The sequence below is a fragment of the Malus sylvestris genome, chromosome 9, assembly GCF_916048215.2.
Source record: "Malus sylvestris chromosome 9, drMalSylv7.2, whole genome shotgun sequence".
NCBI classification, from domain to species: Eukaryota; Viridiplantae; Streptophyta; class Magnoliopsida; order Rosales; family Rosaceae; genus Malus; species Malus sylvestris.
The window spans coordinates 30,357,916-30,378,752 of record NC_062268.1 but is presented as its reverse complement, the minus strand read 5'-3'; the positions used below and the strand labels follow the sequence as shown (position 1 = coordinate 30,378,752).

Sequence of the window (20,837 nt, the reverse complement as noted above, 5' to 3'; positions counted from 1 at the left end):
AAGTACTGAAGGAAATGCTATTATAAGAAGGCATACACATTACAAATGTTTTGACTCTCAACTATTTAAGATCTTTTGTCACACAAGCCATTCGACAAATATTTAAAGAAGGGGGAATTCAGACAACTTCTTCTGAGTCTTTTGCGTTCCTAGCACTGGAACACTTGGTCTACGTTAACCTACCCTTATACTCCAACTTAGAGCTTCAACATGCGTACTTTGACACAAAGTATGTGATACTAAGTGTTACAACCAACATGGTTCACATATCAAAAGCATGGATCCCATCATGCATATCAAAACATTCATAAGCATCACTCATATCAATCAACATAAACATTATACATTCCAACACATTCATACATAAACATCATACATTCCAACACATTCATACATAAAAATCATACATTCCAACACATCCATACATAAGCCAATTGTGCTTCGAAAGGGTTCAACATATCTTCGACACTTGCTACAATATGCCTTGACACCTTGCCCTTATTCTCACCAACTAAGTGATGAAATGTGAAGAAGGAACTCATTTTCATGCCACCAACCAGGTGATGAAATGTACAACCCGTACTCTCCTTCATGCCACCAACCAGGTGATGAAATGTAAAACCCGTACTCTAATATCATTTGGCAACTTGCCACTCATGCCACCAACCAGGTGAAGAAGTAACTCATCTTCATGCCATCAACCAGGTGATGAAATGTACAACCCGTACTCTAATATCATTTGGCAATTTGCCACTCATGTCACCAACCAGGTGAAGAAGGAACTCATCTTCGTGCCACAAACCAGGTGATGAAATGTACAACTTGTACTCTCCTTCATGCCACCAACCAGGTGATGAAATGTACAACCCGTACTTTAATATCATTTGGCAACTTGCCGCTCATGCCACCAACCAGGTGATGAAATGTACAACCCGTACTTTAATATCATTTGGCAACTTGCCGCTCATGCCACCAACCAGGTGAAGAAGGAACTCATCTTTATGCCACAAACCAGGTGATGAAATGTACAGCCCGTACTCTCCTTCATGCCACCAACCAGGTGATGAAATGTACAACCAGTACTTTAATATCATTCGGCAACTTACCATTCATGCCACAAACCAGGTGAAGAAGGAACTCATCTTCACGCCACCAACCAGGTGATGAAATGTACAACCAGTACTCTAATATCATTTGGCAACTTACCATTCATGCCACCAACCAGGTGAAGAAGGAACTCATATTTATGCCACCAACCAGGTGATGAAATGTACAACCCGTACTCTCCTTCATGCTACCAACCAGGTGATGAAATGTACAACTCGTACTCTAATATCATTTGGCAACTTGCCATTCATGCCACCAACCAGGTGAAGAAGGAACTCATCTTCGTGCCACCAACCAGGTGATGAAATGTGATGAAAGGTGATGAAGGAACTCATCTTCGTGAAGGAATATTTTAGGGAAACATGTTCATTTAAGCAACATCAATAAGCATGCAATTAACAATTAAAGGCGGAATCATGCTAGCATGCACTTAAAAACAAAACATTAACCAAGAAATTCAAAGCTTAGTAGATTGGTGAACCAAAACTCAACTCAAAACAAAGTGAGTTGAAATTGTACCTTTGTAGATTCCTCTTTGCATAAGCAAAGGCTAATCACCCAAAGAGAGGGCCTTCATTCCTTTCATAATAAATATATGGATTTGGATGGATGAATAGGTTTCTCCAAGTTCCCAAAATAGGGAACCTCTAAGTCTTTTCACCAAGGAGAGATTGGAGAAGAAATGAGTGACCTTGGAGTAGTGGGATTGCAAGATGCACCCCCAAGGTGGCCGGCCTCTTTAGAGAGAAATGGAGAGACATGTTCTCTCCAATTTTCTCCAAAACAAACCCTAAATGAATTTTGGCTATAAAGTCATATTTATACCTTTATTCATTTGAGTGGCAAACTTGTAAATAAGTCCAAGTTCACTACCCTAAACAATATGGCCGGCCATTAGGATATTTTGGACTAATTGGGCCTTTGTGAATCATTATTCATTAAGTTGTCATACAACTTAAGTTAATGGGCTTGACGTTCGAAGCTCATTGGGCCTTAAGGTCCAAAACTATCCCGAGGTCTTTAACGAACTTATTCGTTTGATTAATTAACATATTAATTAATCCTTGCCATAAATAAATGATTAAACCATTTAATCATTCTTACTCATCTCCATTGTTTCTTCAATCTCCACCTTACACGGTGTGCGATCCATTAGGTTCCTTTTAGCGAGGCAGTGGGCGATTAAAACCATTTTATATCGATTGTGAATTGAAACTTACTTTCAATTCTCCCTTTAGTGATTACACACGTTTAGGGCTTCCACAAACCATGAGTGACACCTTGCAGCATATCATGGTTACCCAAGCTAATCAGAAGAGGTAGAGAAAACCTATTCAGTTTGGGATTACAAATGCAATACGGTCTTTCTCTAATACAATACTCTTGACCACATTGTTTGGTTTGATAGTTTATTTATTCATGTCTACTATCCAATGTGATTCGTGTGCTTATATGATTACCTTGAATGTGATTTAGAACGACTTTTCTAAATCTCATTCATACTCTGGCCAGAGATTCTAAATCATATCATAGAGTATTCTCCCTCAAACAGTTTGAAGGTTAAAGATCCCTTGTTGCGCATTCACTTGCCTCCATGGCTAAGTGGCTTAACCCCAACGATGCCGTGGACACTCCAATGGAATGACGTTTGACGTAATCAAAGATCAAGGACTTAACCACAAGACAACTGTGATGACTCAGGTCAAAATACTACTTTGCATTATCCCAACCATGAGTTCTCATGTGACATGAGTATGAGAACTCTTCGTTGATCGCGTTCAGTGAACTCATTCTCTACTGAGCACCTACGTACTTGTCTTGATGTCACACACACCAATGACTCGAGACTAGTCACTCTCCCTAAGAGAAGACATAGCACGTACCGATCTTGACGGACCGTCAATGCCCAATTGGCAATCCTATGATCAGGAACATTTAGGATGTGTCAACGAAAGAATGGTCTCATGAATCTAACTTCATTAGATTGCATTCTCCCAATCACATATTCCTTGGACTTTATCGTTTAAGCATATAAAATTTATATGAGACGGCTCAAACAATAATATTTGCCCTTTATATTAGACTAGATTAGTTTAACATGTGAAATGTCCGTAAAGTATCATCACATGATTGGTTTTAGGGCACATTTCCAACAATCTCCCACTTGCACTAGAGCCAATCAGCTTGGTCATCAGTGATGATACCTCTTCTGTAGTCATTTCATAAATGGCTGAATAGTAGGCCTAGACAATGGATATCTATATGTTATCCATAGAAGCAACCTTGAGAATAACGACGTCACCATTATACATGATTCTTAATCATGTGGTTCAGTCTCTCATTTGAGTTCGGACCTTGATGAGACCTTGATTCCCTGGCTTGAGCTATCGCCCCATTAGTGTCATACACTTTCTGGTTGGAACCGAATAGAGAGTTCATAAATGAACTTTCCCATCCAAACAACATTGTTGTAAACTTCTATATGGCAATATATTTTGCATTCATAATGGAACACACTAAAGTCATTACTTTAATGTTTCCATCCAAATATCTCTTTAGTCATAATAAAGAGATATCCGTTTATCTCTTCATTCATAATGAAGAAACATCCAATGATGGATTAGATTCATAATCTAATACATTTACACTTCCATTACGTTACTCTAATTCTTCCTCGTTCTTTGAGGAATCTATCCTTTAGTATTTCTTAAATACTTAAGGACTCACTTGACAGTTGCCATGGTTCTGATCCTGGGCTTGCACTGATATCGTCTTGTACCTGTTCTAGGTACAACTCATATCAATGTTTTTCATACAATATGAAATACATAAATCACCTTTATGCGTATGCATAAAGGATTCTATTTACGCATTATTTCTTTGGGAGTCAAAGAGGGCACATTCCCTTTGAGAAGGGCAACTTGCTAGTCACACTAGAGTCATCCTTCTAATTGAAGTTTATCATCATATGAGAAACTTCCTAGCAACTTTTGTCTATTATTAGGGATTGATATAATCAAATTATATCTTGAAATCTATCAATATAGATTTCCATCCCATGTATATAGACCATGTCTCCCATATACATTCTATCTTCATATAATGTTTAAAGTCATAACTTTAACGAAGAAATATTCTTTTCATTTCCAAAATTAATATATCATATATACATTCATATATATCACATATATATATATATATATTTAGGAATATGATTAACTCCCACTAATCTTTTGTAAACCTAGTAAACAAAAGATTCATTTACATCTTTATGAGAAAGCAAACGATTTGACCTTTCTCTCATAAGACGCTTAGGGTGCGTTTGTTTGGCCTCATTAAATGGGACTGGACTGGACTGGACTACAGTCTCATGTTTGGTAGGTGCTAGGACTAAGTTAAGTGGGACTAAAGGGGACTCGTTCCGACTAGAGAGCTCGCTAAAGGGTCTTAGCGAGACCCCCCAAAATGAAGCGGACTGCTAAGACGTTCGCTCTTCGCGTCGTCTGCTCCACGACCTTGCCGTCAAATCCTCACAATCCTTCCCCGCATGGATCTTCCTCTCTCTCCCTTGCTCTATCTTTGCACTGACATCCCCGCATGGACCTTGCCGCCAAATCCTCACAGTCCTGCTAGATGCCAAGCCGATCTGCATGACCCAACCTCGATGTCGAGCCGATCTGCAAGACCCAACCCAGATCACGTCCTCTCCCTCTCTTTCCGCGTCCTGCTCGAATCAGAGTGTCGTTGTTGGGTATACAAGGAACGCAGCTGCGATTTCGATTTCGATTGAAATTGAATTTTTGATTGTTTATGTTTTGGGAGCTTTATCGATTCAAATGGAGGAGAAAGATGTGGTTGCAAGTAGTGGAATTTGGATGGAGAGCTTTATCAATTGAAATGAAAAAAAGTTGTGATTGGAATCTATGGAGTTTGGACGAAAAAAAATAGACAGAACAGAGGTTTCAGGCAGGAAAAAGAAATAGAAAAAGAAAAAAAAAGAATTAATTTTATTATTTTTATTATCCTACTTCTAATCCGATACTGCACCAAACGCTTCACTAAGTTAGTCCTGCTTAGTCTAGTCTAACCCAGTCCAACTTAGTCCCTGAAGCTAGTCCAGTCCGAGATAGTCCGGTGCAACAAACGCACCCTTATAGCTCCCACTAGCTTGCTAAGATCCATGATGGATGGATCTCTACAACTTACATGTCTTGTGATTCATAGTTTTAGACATATATTATCAAGACTATCTTAATAATGGTTTCGGAAACCTATATTATGTCCAAACATTGAATCACCATTTAATTGTAGCTAGCAATCTTCGAATTAATTGAAACTAAGACTACGTAAAAAATGGTTCCTTCAAAGTCAACCATTCTCATTGATTATAGTCACCTTAAGCTACCAATTAGCTTATGAAGGTTTCATTATTTCGGGTTAAATGGTACTTTACCATTTCCTTGAGTATATGTCATATATACACTCAATGTAGTCATAAGGATTTTCATTCTTATTTCTTTCGAATTAAGTGGTGCAACTCTATGACATAGTCATAAAGTTCAAACCATTCAACTGAGACGGTTTATAAATCCTTCTCGACTACCTTGGAGCTTTTGGTATAGGAGCTAGGTTGTTATATTTGTTGATTAATTTCTTGTCTCTCAAAGAACCCATTCTTTGAGTTCTATCTCTCGTTCATTTGCTCTTAGGCAAATCTCATTGTAGGATTACAATGAACTATCCAACAAAACAACATTTGTTAATTGGTTTATAGAAGTGATATCCAAAAGTTAATTTAAGGATATCCCACAAGATTGTTATCAAACAAATATTGCTTATTAGCTCACAACCCCAAATCTTAACATGCTTAAGATTTGTCTTTCTTTCCAACTATATCTTATGGAGTCATGAAAAATTTGGAAGATCTTCTAATTGACAATCACATTGTTTTAGAATTATATATCCTATATATGGGTAATAGATAACATCTAACGAACTAAATCTTATTCGAGTTCGTTCTTCTCCTTAATGGAGAAATTTATTATCTTATGATGCTTCTTTCCTTGATATCTTTCAAGGAGACTCATCTAAAGTGTTTCTTTTCCTTGGATCAAATCTAAGGAGGTAAATACTTTAGACGTCTTACTCATCAACTTACATTTCTTGAATTCTTTGAAACCTTTTCTCAAAGTATTCGGATTTTTGTGTTTATTCAAAATAAACTATAGTCCAACCGAGAGTGATCTTCGGTGAATGTCATATAACATGAGTAGTATTATGTTTGTGGACAAGTGCCACTAACATCTAAGTGAATTCACCTCAACAACCTTGTGATTCTTTCTTCTTTCCAAAAGAATAAAGATTCGAACATTTCGCCTCTATACAATTTTAACAAGAAGGCATTGGATCCGGATCTAATGATCCAAAGCATCCATTTATTACCAACTCGTAATTTATGTTTTAGAGGTATCACAACTTTAGTTGGGATTAGTCACTATCTTGCAACCTTTTGGGTTTTAAGCATCATTGTATTCTAAACAGTTAACACTACCATATCATCTCTACTATAGAGATAATTAATTAGATTACAATAATCTAATCATTCATTAATAAAGAACAATGTTTTGTCAAACAAAACATTTATCCATTTCACATAGTGACGGAATTTAGTTCCTTAAAATTGGAATATAAACACAATCTATGTTTCTCCAATTTCTTTGGTAGTTCATATGAGGAAGTAAGTACCATCTGCTTTCGCAGAGATCTACATTTGATTCACGTTTCGAATGTGAAGTACTTTCTCTTCTCTCATATATCTTCTACTTCTTATTAGTCACACTTTTACAACTATTGTAAAACATAGTTACTAATACGGAATCAAGCATTCAAGTAGAAGAACCAACTGTTTTGAACTATTCAAGAACAATTTACAACACCTTCGAAAGGTGTGTTCTTGACACTTGCAAGACATTTCTTGCAAATACCCCTTCCAATGTCCATCCTTTCATAAAGAAAGTTTGTTCCCTTGGAGTTAATTCTTATCTTCTTCATTTGACTTTCACCTTTGACTACATTAGTCATGGTCCCTAAACTCCCACTATCTCTCTTGAAACTTATTTCAATTGTGTTGTACACATCAAACATTTTGGAGAGCATGTGGTTATTGTTCACTACATAGTTTACAATAAACTTAGTGAACCATTAGGATAGAGACACATAGGTGAAGTCCTTGCCTAGTTTCCGTCTCGTTAAGTGGTTTATCACTTCAACACTTAATGATTCAAAATCATCATAAGTCCATGTTAATGGACTATTTTTGTCAACCAACCATTATGTTCTAAACATAATTACAAACTTTCAAGAGTTGTACAAGGCAACTCTCATTTCTTCATACAACAATTTGTAAGTGAAGAATCATGGCACATAAAGTGTCCATGCCTTTGTGCTTTCTTCTCAAGTTCTTTGTTCATATAACAAAGAAACAAGCACTAAGTGTTTGCATTGACTAAGGGTTGTTCAAAGCAACTCATTATTTCTTCATACAACGATTTGTAAGTGAAGAACTAATAACACTAAAAGTGTCCTTTTCTTTATGCTAATCTTCGTAAGTTCCTTTGTTCATATAACGAAGGAATAAGCATTGGTTGTTTGTGTTGTTCTCTTCATGATAGACTTTTCTAACATGTTCTTCCAATGATACATTATCATTAGGAAGATTGTGAGGATGAGACTACTTAGATACATATGCAATCCTTTTAAGACATTCTTTGGGATTGTGGTACCAAATCCGGAAACTAAAACATTCGGTTTTTATTTGTCAAGTTTTGGATAGCGTTTGCAAATATATTGGTAAACAAATACATAACGAATATAAATTGATTGATTTTAAGCCATTTGATTCGGGTCTTTAAATCAAATAGCACCACCTATTATTTTTGGCAAATTCCATATCTCTCATTGGAATTCGAGAGTTTTGGATGAAACTCTTAGTAGGTTATGGGAGACTCACTATTACCAAGCCCACCTCACAATGATATGATGTTGGCTAGCATTAATAATAATGAGAGAGTACACTTACTCATTTGCAACTAATGCAAGTACCCATCTTATTTGGCCTCTAGAGAATGTCACCTCACAATGATATGATGTTGGCTCCATTGCACTTAGTTAAGTCATTCCCACCATGCTTAGTTCGTGAAGGGGTTCAAGAATAGCCTCACGATGATACGATGTCGGCCATCCTCGTTGCCTACACTAACCTCATCATATGTTTATGGATTCCTCCTGAGTATAAGCATGCACTTTGTACTCCCCCATGATAGGGTGAAGCTGGTGTACAAGTCATAAACGATTGGAGCCACCACGGTGGAAGGCCTACGAAAGAGTGTTCTAAGCACTCTCACGCTTATCAACTTAATAATGGTTTGGTTGAGGGTTTTAGGTCTCATCACATACAAATATTCAATTTTAATCTCTATTAAAACAATTTTGGTCCTATTACAATTATTGGTCCATCTTATTGTTTTTAGTTGTATATAATACTCCCACTATGCTTATAAAACGGTTTTTAAAGCAAGAGTATATGATACTACTAACATAACCTTTGCATTCATTTGATGGACTATATAGTTGCCTTAGGGCCTTAGGATGATTATGAACCTTTGTTTAGATTCAACACGAGCCTTGTGTTGAATCTCGGTCTAGGGATGGTGATTGATTTTAGTTACGCGTTTAATCACATTAAGGTGTGTTGTCTTAGGGGCGTTGGACCCAACTACTTCATTTTCATGCATATCAAATAAAGCAAGAAAGAAGTACTTCAAAGTAAAGGTGAGCTTATGCTCATTACAACATTTGCATAAAACAAATTACTTTAAAGTAAAGAAGAGCTTAAGCCCTTTTACAACATTTGATCAAATCAAATTACAACCAAAATCTAATCTACTCATTCCCATGGTTCAAACAAATTTGAAACGGCCTTTCACATAGCTCAATTATATTAGGCTTAGGTTCATAATCACCCTTTAATTAATTAACACTTTAACTAATTAAATTGAATGCAACATTTTCATTTGGTTTTTTGTATCCATAAAATTGATTTAAATGGAGCTAAACAAAATGAAAATCCAATTCTCATTTAAAGAGACAAAACAATTTTGTTCTCTACCTTATTTGGGCCATAAAGCAATTAACCTCAACTTTTGGGCTATATTGCAAAACTTTTGGGGTCACTTTGTAAAGACACAAAAGTCCACTACTTCATGTAATTACAATAGAACCCAAAATTTAATCAATGTAAAAACTTCATTAAAGGAGCAAAACAATTTGTCCTTTAGCGTTTTTGGACCTAAACGTAAAAACGTAAACTTTTGGGCCAAAGTGCAAATACACAAAAGTATCAAAACTTTATGTAATTGCATAAAAGACCCAAAAGAACCCTAATAATAGGGTGGCCGGTTTTGGAGTGTTAGTCCACAAAAATTTTGAAATTTTTTTCAACAAATTCATAAATACATGCAAGTGGTTTGTGACATAAATACATGCAAGTGGTGTGTAAGGTGTGTAAGGTGTGTAAGTCTTACACACCCATCACAATTTCTATCACCTTTCAAAAAATAAAAATGTTTTGATGATAGATATTTCACACCAATCAACACAAAACAAAGACTTTATGAAATTAATCAAAACTTTGAATCAAAACACAAACCTTTTTGTTCTTGGCAAAAATGTCAAGAACAATGAAGAACATTCATGAAAAACCCAAAATTTTTCCATGAACTTTTTCCACCCAAAAACATTCCAAAACCATTCAAGCTTTAGGGAAATAACATCTAACCAAACTAGGGTACATAGGGGTTCCAAAAGTCACCTTAAAACACTTTTAACAAGTCAAACAAGAACCCAAAAAATCACCCTATGGATTTGGCCGAAAATCCCCAAAGTCATGGCACCAAATTTTAGCTCCAATATTCATGCTCATATGAACTACATCTACAACATTTGAGATGGCAAATTTTTAAACAAAATTTACATTCAAAGAAGCAAGAATAAAGCTTGTAACAATTACAACTTTTAAATCACAAACTATGAACTACAAAACCCAAAAGGATTCACCAACTACTAGACCTAGGCTCTGATACCACTTGAAGGAATATTTTAGGGAAACATGTTCATTTAAGCAACATCAATAAGCATGCAATTAACAATTAAAGACGGAATCATGCTAGCATGCACTTAAAAACAAAACATTAACCAAGAAATTCAAAGCTTAGTAGATTGGTGAACCAAAACTCAACTCAAAACAAAGTGAGTTGAAATTGTACCTTTGTAGATTCCTCTTTGCATAAGCAAAGGCTAATCACCCAAAGAGAGGGCCTTCATTCCTTTCATAATAAATCTATGGATTTGGATGGATGAATAGGTTTCTCCAAGTTCCCAAAATAGGGAACCTCTAAGTCTCTTCACCAAGGAGAGATTGGAGAAGAAATGAGTGACCTTGGAGTAGTGGGATTGCAAGATGCATCCCCAAGGTGGCCGGCCTCTTTAGAGAGAAATGGAGAGACATGTTCTCTCCAATTTTCTCCAAAACAAACCCTAAATGAATTTTGGCTATAAAGTCATATTTATACCTTTATTCATTTGAGTGGCAAACTTGTAAATAAGTCCAAGTTCACTACCCTAAACAATATGGCCGGCCATTAGGATATTTTGGACTAATTGGGCCTTTGTGAATCATTATTCATTAAGTTGTCATACAACTTAAGTTAATGGGCTTGACGTTTGAAGCCCATTGGGCCTTAAGGTCCAAAACTATCCCGAGGTCTTTAACGAACTTATTCGTTTGATTAATTAACATATTAATTAATCCTTGCCATAAATAAATGATTAAACCATTTAATCATTCTTACTCATCTCCATTGTTTCTTCAATCTCCACCTTACACGGTGTGCGATCCATTAGGTTCCTTTTAGCGAGGCAGTGGGCGATTAAAACCATTTTATATCGATTGTGAATTGAAACTTACTTTCAATTCTCCCTTTAGTGATTACACACGTTTAGGGCTTCCACAAACCATGAGTGACACCTTGCAGCATATCATGGTTACCCAAGCTAATCAGAAGAGGTAGAGAAAACCTATTCAGTTTGGGATTACAAATGCAATACGGTCTTTCTCTAATACAATACTCTTGACCACATTGTTTGGTTTGATAGTTTATTTATTCATGTCTACTATCCAATGTGATTCGTGTGCTTATATGATTACCTTGAATGTGATTTAGAACGACTTTTCTAAATCTCATTCATACTCTGGCCAGAGATTCTAAATCATATCATAGAGTATTCTCCCTCAAACAGTTTGAAGGTTAGAGATCCCTTGTTGCGCATTCACTTGCCTCCATGGCTAAGTGGCTTAACCCCAACGATGCCGTGGACACTCCAATGGAATGACGTTTGACATAATCAAAGATCAAGGACTTAACCACAAGACAACTGTGATGACTCAGGTCAAAGGACTACTTTGCATTATCCCAACCATGAGTTCTCATGTGACATGAGTATGAGAACTCTTCGTTGATCGCGTTCAGTGAACTCATTCTCTACTGAGCACCTACGTACTTGTCTTGATGTCACACACACCAATGACTCGAGACTAGTCACTCTCCCTGAGAGAAGACATAGCACGTACCGATCTTGACGGACCATCAATGCCCAATTGGCAATCCTATGATCAGGAACATTTAGGATGTGTCAACGAAAGAATGGTCTCATGAATCTAACTTCATTAGATTGCATTCTCCCAATCACATATTCCTTGGACTTTATCGTTTAAGCATATAACATTTATATGAGATGGCTCAAACAATAATCTTTGCCCTTTATATTAGACTAGATTAGTTTAACATGTGAAATGTCCGTAAAGTATCATCACATGATTGGTTTTAGGGCACATTTCCAACACTTCGTACCACCAACCAAGTGATGAAAGCAACTCACCATTCATTCCACCTACCAGAAGACGAGTGGTACAACTTGTAGATGTTAACTCCTAGCATTCACAAATAATCAAAAACCCTCAAGCTTGATAACTCAACTAGAGGAGCACTTATGCCTAACAAGAGTTATAGTCACCAACAAAGTCTTATTGCAAGCCAACAACAACTTCAGTGCATGGTATACGAAGATCAAGCTATTCAGCCCTCTTGCATCTGCTTTAGACATTTCCCCTTTGTAACAATGCAAACACTACAACTCGTAGAAAGCTTCACACTCTTGATCAAGACAGTGTGAAGCAAAACCAATTTATGGTGCCAATAAAAGCTTCATAAATGGAGGGCAACCACAATTCTCAAAAGCTTCACACACTATTGATCAAGACAGTGTGAAGCAAAACAAATTTATGGTGCTAACAAAAGCTTCATCAATGGAGGGTAACCATAATTCTCAAAAGCTTCACACACTCTTGTTCAAGACAGTGTGAAGCAAAACCAATTTATGGTGCCAACAAGAGCTTCATCAATGGAAGGCAACCACAATTCTCAAAAACTTCACACACTCTTGATCAAGACAGTGTGAAGCAAAACCAATTTATGGTGCCAACAAAAGCTTCATCAAAGGAGTTTAACCACAATTCTCAAAAGCTTCACACTCTTGATCAAGACAGTGTGAAGCAAAACCAATTTATGGTGCCAACAAGAGTTTCATCAATAGAGGGCAACCACAATTCTCAAAAGCTTCACACTCTTGATCAAGACAGTGTGAAGCAAAACCAATTTATGGTGCCAACTAAAGCTTCATCAATGGAGGGCAACTACAATTCTCAAACCTTCGAGGCAAATTCAAGACTGTTCGAAGCAAATTCAATTTATATGGTTCATCCAAACCTTCGACTACTACAAGGTATGGCTTAATCGAGGTAAGTAAAAGAGTTCAAAAACAATTTATAGAATTGAAATAAAGGTTCTTAGGGTTTCTCGGAGTTTACCTAAGCCATGAATGGCCTGAAAATAGTTGTATCGAACTCGCCAAGTCTAACCTTCCGAGTTGGATGTCCAAAACTCAGTCAACACGTGAACCAAGGGTATGGTTGAGTTCCTGGGGTCGAGATGAGCATGATGGTGCAGTTTGTTTGTCACATTTGCAGGTTGTGAAGAGAGTTGGGAAACTTGCAGAGAAGAAATGGAGCACGGCAAGGAGAGAGATAAGAGAGAAATGTGAGGGTTTTCTGATTGGGTGCCAAAATAAAAGGAGGGATGATGATTGGTAGTGAGTGAAGAAGAGGGTTTTGGGGAAAAGGTGAGACATGGATCCCCTTTTTTTAGGGAAAAGATGGATTCTTTTCTGATTTTTTACACTTTCAATGTATAAATCATGCATCATTACAGTGTTCCAAACACTGATGAATTTGTACATGCACATAAAAGTTTAAATACGAAAGAAATTAACATAAACGCATTCACGTCGCTTGCCGTTAAGGGCATGATAGTCATTTTACACACTCAGGGAGAAATTACATAGGAAAATTAGGGACGGGTCGTCACATAGTTTTGCAAAATTTCCTTTTGCTTACCACGTAAGAATTTTTTTTCTCTCTGGAATGTATTTGGTTAGGTCCTCCATCATGAAATTAATTTTGAACGTCTCTTGCTCCGTATCACCTCAAACAATCCTTGAGGACGTCCCAAGCATGATGCAACTTAAAAGGTTGATTTTTTGGTGTTACTCTTGTCTTATAAATTGTCATTGCTTTGTCACTCTATGGAAAAAATACATAAAAATAATTAGTTGCAAAATAATATTATGTACATGACAAATAAAATATCAACAAAAAAACTCACAATTTATGCGGCGCTCCTTCCACTAGCCATGCCAACCACGGCTTTCTCCAATCTTCCCTTCCATAAAATGCATGCTTTGTTGATAACCTTCCACCGATCGTAAACACCACCACCTTCCCTCCCACTGCCGTTGCAGTTTTCATGAAACTTATCAATGATTTTATCCCACAAAAACTTTTTAATTTGATTCGTGCCAACTGCACCATCTTCACTAATAGAAACTCATGCCAAGCATAAAGCAACATCTTCCTCACAGGTCCAATTACGACCTCTAATATGCTCTCTTACCATCTTGAAAATTTTGGAAATGGGAAGAAATGGTAGAAAGAAAAATTGGAAGAATTGTAGGAGAAAGGTGAATTTTGTGTGGATGTTTGAACAAATACATAGATATTTATAGAGTTTTTTGGTGAATTTTGAGTTAAATAAATTTTTTTAATTATTTTAACCGTTGGTTTTAAAATTGGGCCGTTGGATCTTTTTTTTTTTACCCTTAGATTTGATTATATTTGATCTCAGTTGTTAGATTCCATGTATTTTAAAATTATATTTTTTTATAAAACAAAATTTGAATCTGGACTATTGGATTAACCAACGGTCCAAATATATCAATCGTCTGATGTAAATTAGAGTCATTGGGCTCCTGCAGGTGGCCGATAGATGCCTTGATGGTGGGCCTCCCTTGTCGGGTGCTAAAGGCTTCAACTCGCATGGGTGTTATTGGGGCGTGTGTTTGGGCTAAGACTGGGCTGGGTTTGGGTGAGTCCATGCGCATCTGGGCTAAATCCTGGGTGGTATTTAGCTTTCTTTTGAGTTTTAGATTTTAGCCTACACATTTAGCATGGGTTGGGTTAGGTTGGTTTTTTTTTTTTTGGGGGGGGGGGGGGTAGACCTGTAAATGTGTTGGGTTCAATATAACCCATTAAGTTAACAGGTCACATGAACCCAACATGTTTCACCCGTTAACAATCGTTAACAATTATTATTATTATCATTATTATTTTGCATAGAGTTTATTTTTTATTGTTAAGACTTTACTAAAATTACTAAAACATCCCCAATTAACAAGTGCTAACGGTTCTAACGGGTTAACCCAAAGTAACCCGTTATTTTACGGGTTGTTAACGGGTTCACCTGTTAACGACCCGACCTGTTAAGCATCCATCCAAATACTAATATTAACGGGTCGGGTCGGGTTAACGGGTCAGGTCCAAAATGCCAGGTCTAGTTGGGGGGGGAATAAAACCTAAAAATAAGCATTTAGCCCATGGTTGTGTTTGGTCTTAACACGTTTAACATTAAAAAGTCTCTTTAGAGAGATTTGTCAATGTAATCGGAACACAGAGTGGTTCACCAAGTGTTATTATATAAATGGTGGGATATGTGTGTTAAAAAGTTATTAACTTAAAAAATAAAATTTTCCATCACTTATATAAAAACACATGGTATACCATCCATGTTCCGGTCACAATAAAAAATTTCTCCTCGTGAGCATCAAATATTTTTTTTTTATCAGAAAGAAAAAATTATTTTCACTGCCTTGAAGTGGTCGCAATGCTCATGCCCAATTAATTTTTATTAGATGAATAAAAATTTCAAGACTTGTATGTAGTAGATGAAATAAAACAATCTCGTCTTACGACTATCAGAAAAGTGATAAGCATTAACACCAGTTGAAGGTGGTGAGAAAAAAAATTTCTCAAAGAATAAACAAGATTTCCATGACACCGGAGAGGATACTACGATAGTAGTGTATAATAATAGAACATCTGGAGATGCTAAAATTAGTAGTTTCTTAAACCAATAACGCGATGTCTTGTAGTAATATTGAAATATAGGATGACAAGTGACAACATATTATTAGCATTAGCAGTCGCAGTCGCAGTGATGGATGCATTAAGGGACTTGGGTGGTCCCGAGACCACTCAGAAGCCCAAATAAGTGACTGTGAGGACCTCCTAGGACCACCCAAGTTTGGGCATGTAATGTAGGAGAAGAGTGTAGTTGCAGACCATTCACTGCAGGTTTTGCAAGTAATTAACAAAGGAGAAGAAGACTATTCTATTTTTGTAAAAGACTTGGCCAAATAACTCCATTTTGAGCCAAGTTGTTAAAACATTAATTAAAAGCATGTCTTCATATTAAGCCACGTGAGAGAGACCCTTTGTAATTAAATAATAAAGAGAGTCGATTATCTTTCCTCCTATCTGAGATCTCCACCAAATTTATTTGGCATTCACTTTCTCCAATTAGGTGATCCCCAAATTTTCCCTCTAACCTCACCTAACCGATTCCTAGGCCACCACTAGCTGCTTTACGCCTCCACTTGTCTCCTCTTCACGACCACCACCTGGTTCACTTCTCTCCAGTCTCCACGGCGACTTAACCCCTTAATTTCTGAATTTAAGTAAGCTTTTATTATTTTAGTATAAATTAATCATACAGAATGTTAATAATGATGTGTATTGGATGAAGAATTTAAATTCATAAGAGATTATAGTTCATGTTAATTTGTTTTAAATTCATAATTGATATGGTGGACAAATTTGTAGTTTGTAATGTTGTTGGTACAATAATTATAAATGAAAAATTGATAGTTTATTTTAATTTTTTCAACGTTATTTTTGTCTAATTTATTTTAAAACTTTTACATTACAATCACTCAATGTTAGAGCTTTTATACGATTAATGGACAAAAGGAAGCCTAAGCAATTTCAACTATATTTTGTATGTAAGTTGGAAGTGGGGTGTTGTTGCTCCATTAGACAAATTGATGGGGATTGCATACAGGCCTGTAAATTGGGTCGGGCCGTCCCAGGCCTGAGGAGTAGTGACCCAAGCCAATTTCTTGTATACCGCCAGCTTTTCACATTAATTTCTAGTCTTTAATATTCTTTAATTTATTCGATCCGATAATAGAAAATTAAAAGTATGTGTAAAAAGATAAAAAAAAAATGTATAGATAGTACACCCGTTCACATTATCATTGCCACATGATAATTCCCTATTGGCCGAGTGATGAAAGTTCAGACACACACACACAAAATATAAAAATAATAAAATAATAAAATAATAAAACTGAGAGAGATCGCTTGAACTACAGGCTTTTCTCTAATATTCTTCCCGTTCTCTCCCAAATCCGACGCCGACACTGCCAATCCGGGGCAGAAATCGACGCTGCCTCAACATCCACCCTCCCATCTCATCCGTCGTGACCCACCCGAGGCTTCTCCTCCGTAGTCTCTTTCTCTCGGTCCAGCGTCGCCACCGCCTCAACCTCCAGATTCAGGTCTTATACAAATCTTACCGAGCACCATATATTTCCTCCAAGTAGTGTGAGTCAGAATTAGTAACGCCGCCGGGTGACTTCAATTAAATATAATCATCTCCAATGAATCTTCATCCCCCCCTTTCTGTGTGTGTTTAATTGCAGAAATGTACAGTAATGTGGGAAGACAGCCTGGGGCGGCAATGCCGACGGCATCCCCGCGGCCGAATCCGTTTGAGAATTCGTTGTACGGTGCTAGTTCCGGACTAATCCGTGGTGGATTGGGTGCATATGGAGAAAAGATTTTAGGATCGAGCTCTGAGTATGTACAAAGCAATGTAAGTAGCCACCAACTATTCCATTATGGATTTATGATCTTGCTTAACTCTAAAAGATAAAGACTTTAGGATCAAATTGTAAAGTTTTTGAATAAGTGTTAATTTTTGTAAATTATATCAAAGTTTGGATGATTTTAATGTTAGCAATTAGCATGTTTAAGGGGCTTCATGAATCATTTTTCCCCTAAGGTTTATTAATTGTTATCAAATTAGCATGCTTTTAATTGTTTGTGATTTTTTTGGAAAATTTGGTTTCAGTGATGCTTGATATAAAATGAAGTTTGACATTATTGAATGAAACATTTCTGAAGGGCTTAATTCTGATTGTGCAACTCCTTTGTCTCTTTGTTTGTCCTCTGGTGCTCTTCATCGAGCGAAAGGTGGAGGATCCATTAATTAGATCGGTGTATTGTATTTGTACATATGGTCTGATGCACAAGTTAGGATTTTTTTTTTTTAATTTTTTTAATTTTTTAATTTTTTTTTTAGATTGTGCAATGTGTACTTCAATACCATAGATGCCTTCATCTTATTATGCTGCCTAAAACATTTTGCATTGATCTCTAATTCAGTTAAATTATATAAACTGCTTTGAACACAGTATTCACCTTGTAAGATTGGCTTCAATTTCAAATGACTAGATTTTCCCTTTTAACTTCTAGTACTCTTTAGATGTTAGACGTGGCTATCAGTTTGTAATTAGTTCAAGGTAATTGAGTTCTATTCTGATATTATTTTTTTTGGTTGAAATGAGCAGATCAGTAGGTATTTCTCTGATCCGCAATACTACTTCCAAGTGAATGACCAGTATGTGAGGAACAAATTGAAGGTCGTTCTGTTTCCTTTTCTCCACAGGGTAAGAGCTAACATTTTGGTTTTTGCTTGTGGAATGAAATTATCCTGCTACAGAACTTACTCCTTGCCCTTCCCTCTCATGTTTCAGGGCCATTGGACTAGAATAACGGAGCCAGTAGGAGGCAGGCTTTCTTATAAACCCCCAATCTATGACATCAATGCACCAGACCTATATATTCCATTTATGGCATTTGGTACCTATGTGGTTCTGGCTGGCTTCTCATTGGGTCTTCAAGGAAAGTAAGTTGATGAAATTTCTACATGTACTCTAAGCGGTTTTCTCTTTTGTTCGGGTTGTGCTGTATTGGAAATCATTTGATATAAGAATGAAGATTGGGTTTTCTTTTAACTGTAGAAGTGAGCTATGCATCCTTTTCTTTTGCAGTTATTTCCTCTTTTTCCAATTCTGTGTCCTACTATTAGTTTTCTACTTTCGTCTCCCTGTTTGGGAAAAAAAGGTTCTATTTAGGACAAATATATTTGGTCCTTTTGTTTGTATAGGCTAGCCATTTAGCTTTTCTCTTGTTGAGGATCTTCCTTCATCTCAGAATTATATCCATGCCAGCTGTTACTATAATGATAACGATAGTAAATAGGTTAGGTCAAGACTGAAATGTGAAGCTCTAAACACATTGTCTTTTAGTTTTGTAACCCTAAACCCTGATTTCTAGATTATGCCTGTGACTTGTAAGTTGGAGTATTACATATGACCAAAAAGTATGCTGCAGATGAGACCACTCTTTTAGCTGGCCATACTGTTCTTAGGGCTGGTTTGGTATTGTTGTGATTTGAAAAAAACTGCTTTTGCTGTGCTGTGGGAATAAGCTCATTTTTGCTGCTTCACGTTTTCAGCTTTTTTTTTTCACCCAAAACTATGAAAATAAGCTGTTTTTAATTGTTTACCAAACACCATTTTGAGCTCAGTTTTTTTTTTATACCCACTTTTTATAAAAGCACCTCAGTACCAAACCAGTACCAAACCAGTACTTATACTGGTTAATCTGTGGCCAACTTTAGCTGTTGTGTTAGAGAAAGCAGGACCCCTCTCGATGCTTTAGTTTCCTGTTTCCTTCGTCTTTCTTTTTCATTTTCTTACTGTAGCAAAAGAAATATCTTTCACTTGGACATCAATGTGAAACAATTAGCTATTGGATCTTTTCTCAACCTCAAAATATAATCACTGTCATTTTTTTTAATTGTTGATTGGTCGCTCCCTCAGCTCTTCATGAACTGCATCACGGTTCCATTTTGAGATTTTCTTTAAGGGGTGTGGTTTTTGTTTTGTATTTAATATTTATGATTTTGGTAATTCAGTCTGTTAATGTCAGAGACTTGTATATCTCTTGGCACTTGTGATATCTTAAAATTGTTTTTGTTAATTTCCTACCAGGTTTAGCCCTGAAGCTCTAAACTGGTTGTTTATCAAGGGCTTGCTTGGCTGGTTTATGCAAGTTGCACTACTGAAAGTATCATTGCTTTCATTGGGCGGTGGTGAGGCACCGTTGCTGGACATGGTGGCATATGCTGGGTATGCTTTCACGGGGTTGTGCTTTGCTGTACTTGGACGGATTATGTTGAGCTACTCATACTACTTTTTGATGCCTTGGACGTGTTTATGCATGGGAGTCTTCTTGGTGAAGACAATGAAGAGAGTTCTATTCGCCGAGGTGAGGAGTTATGATTCAAGCAAGAACCATTACCTGTTGCTGTTTATTGCTTTGGCTCAGTTACCTCTGTTTACATGGCTTGGCAACGTTACTGTTAATTGGCTCATATAAGACAGCTTATTTTGTACGAGTTAGCACCATTTCTTGTTTATAGAATTTCCCGAAATCTTGTATACAGTTTCTTTGTATTAATTTCGGGCCACGACTTTTGCTCCCTGATTTAAGAATTGTTGGAAATTTCTTTTGAGTGTTTTTAGTGCTGGGATTATCAAGTAATTGTAATCAAAAGCAGTAATCTGACTTGAAAATTTGTCACCGAAAATTTATTATTTGGCTTTTTGAAAGGGGAGATCCTATAGGATCCTATCCAAAATTTTCTTTTGCTAGGATCACTAAGGCCGATTTTTGTACTTGCTCGACAGGGTGGGTCTTGCAATCAAGCTCCCTTCTGCCTTTGCACTCGAGGGCCAAACATAGAGTTATTACGCATAAGTGCTAGTGTAGGACAATCCACTTATAGAATCTGATGTTACACTGTTGCTCAATACCTTAGAGGATCAACTCTATCACATTAGTGGATTTACCCAAAACTCCCATTAATAAAAAAAGGGAAATTCTTGCAATGTACAAAAGCTGAATACAAACGTTTCTTTCCCCCCACATGAATAAGAAGTAGATAAACTGGAGGGCGGTAGGTTATAGAAAAGAAAAAATGGAAAAGAATGATAAATAAATAAAGGAATTATTGATTGTATCGGGAATCAAA

General features: G+C 36.6%; 1 protein-coding gene across 2 annotated transcripts; it reads left to right on the top strand.

The window, feature by feature from the left end:
- The first annotated feature begins 16,973 nt into the window (after positions 1–16,973).
- On the top strand, positions 16,974–20,393 carry LOC126583449 (uncharacterized). Of its 2 annotated transcripts, none has more exons than XM_050247802.1 (5): positions 16,974–17,278; positions 17,377–17,549; positions 18,307–18,405; positions 18,493–18,644; positions 19,795–20,393. In XM_050247802.1, the coding sequence occupies exons 2-5, from the start codon at positions 17,379–17,381 to the stop codon at positions 20,180–20,182; spliced, it is 810 nt and encodes a 269-aa protein (XP_050103759.1). In that variant the 5' UTR covers positions 16,974–17,278; positions 17,377–17,378; the 3' UTR covers positions 20,183–20,393. The 2 variants fall into 2 exon arrangements, with proteins under 2 accessions (XP_050103759.1, XP_050103758.1); XM_050247801.1 differs by having other exon boundaries at positions 16,976–17,232.
- Positions 20,394–20,837: the final 444 nt, after the last annotated feature.

Excerpts from the sequence above, each read along its gene's own strand:
- LOC126583449 (XM_050247802.1), top strand. The coding sequence starts at position 17,379 with ATGTACAGTAATGTGGGAAGACAGCCTGGGGCGGCAATGCCGACGGCA. Across the intron at positions 17,550-18,306 it reads CTGAGTATGTACAAAGCAAT|ATCAGTAGGTATTTCTCTGA; the intron begins GTAAGTAGCCAC and ends TGAAATGAGCAG. Across the intron at positions 18,406-18,492 it reads TGTTTCCTTTTCTCCACAGG|GGCCATTGGACTAGAATAAC; the intron begins GTAAGAGCTAAC and ends CTCATGTTTCAG.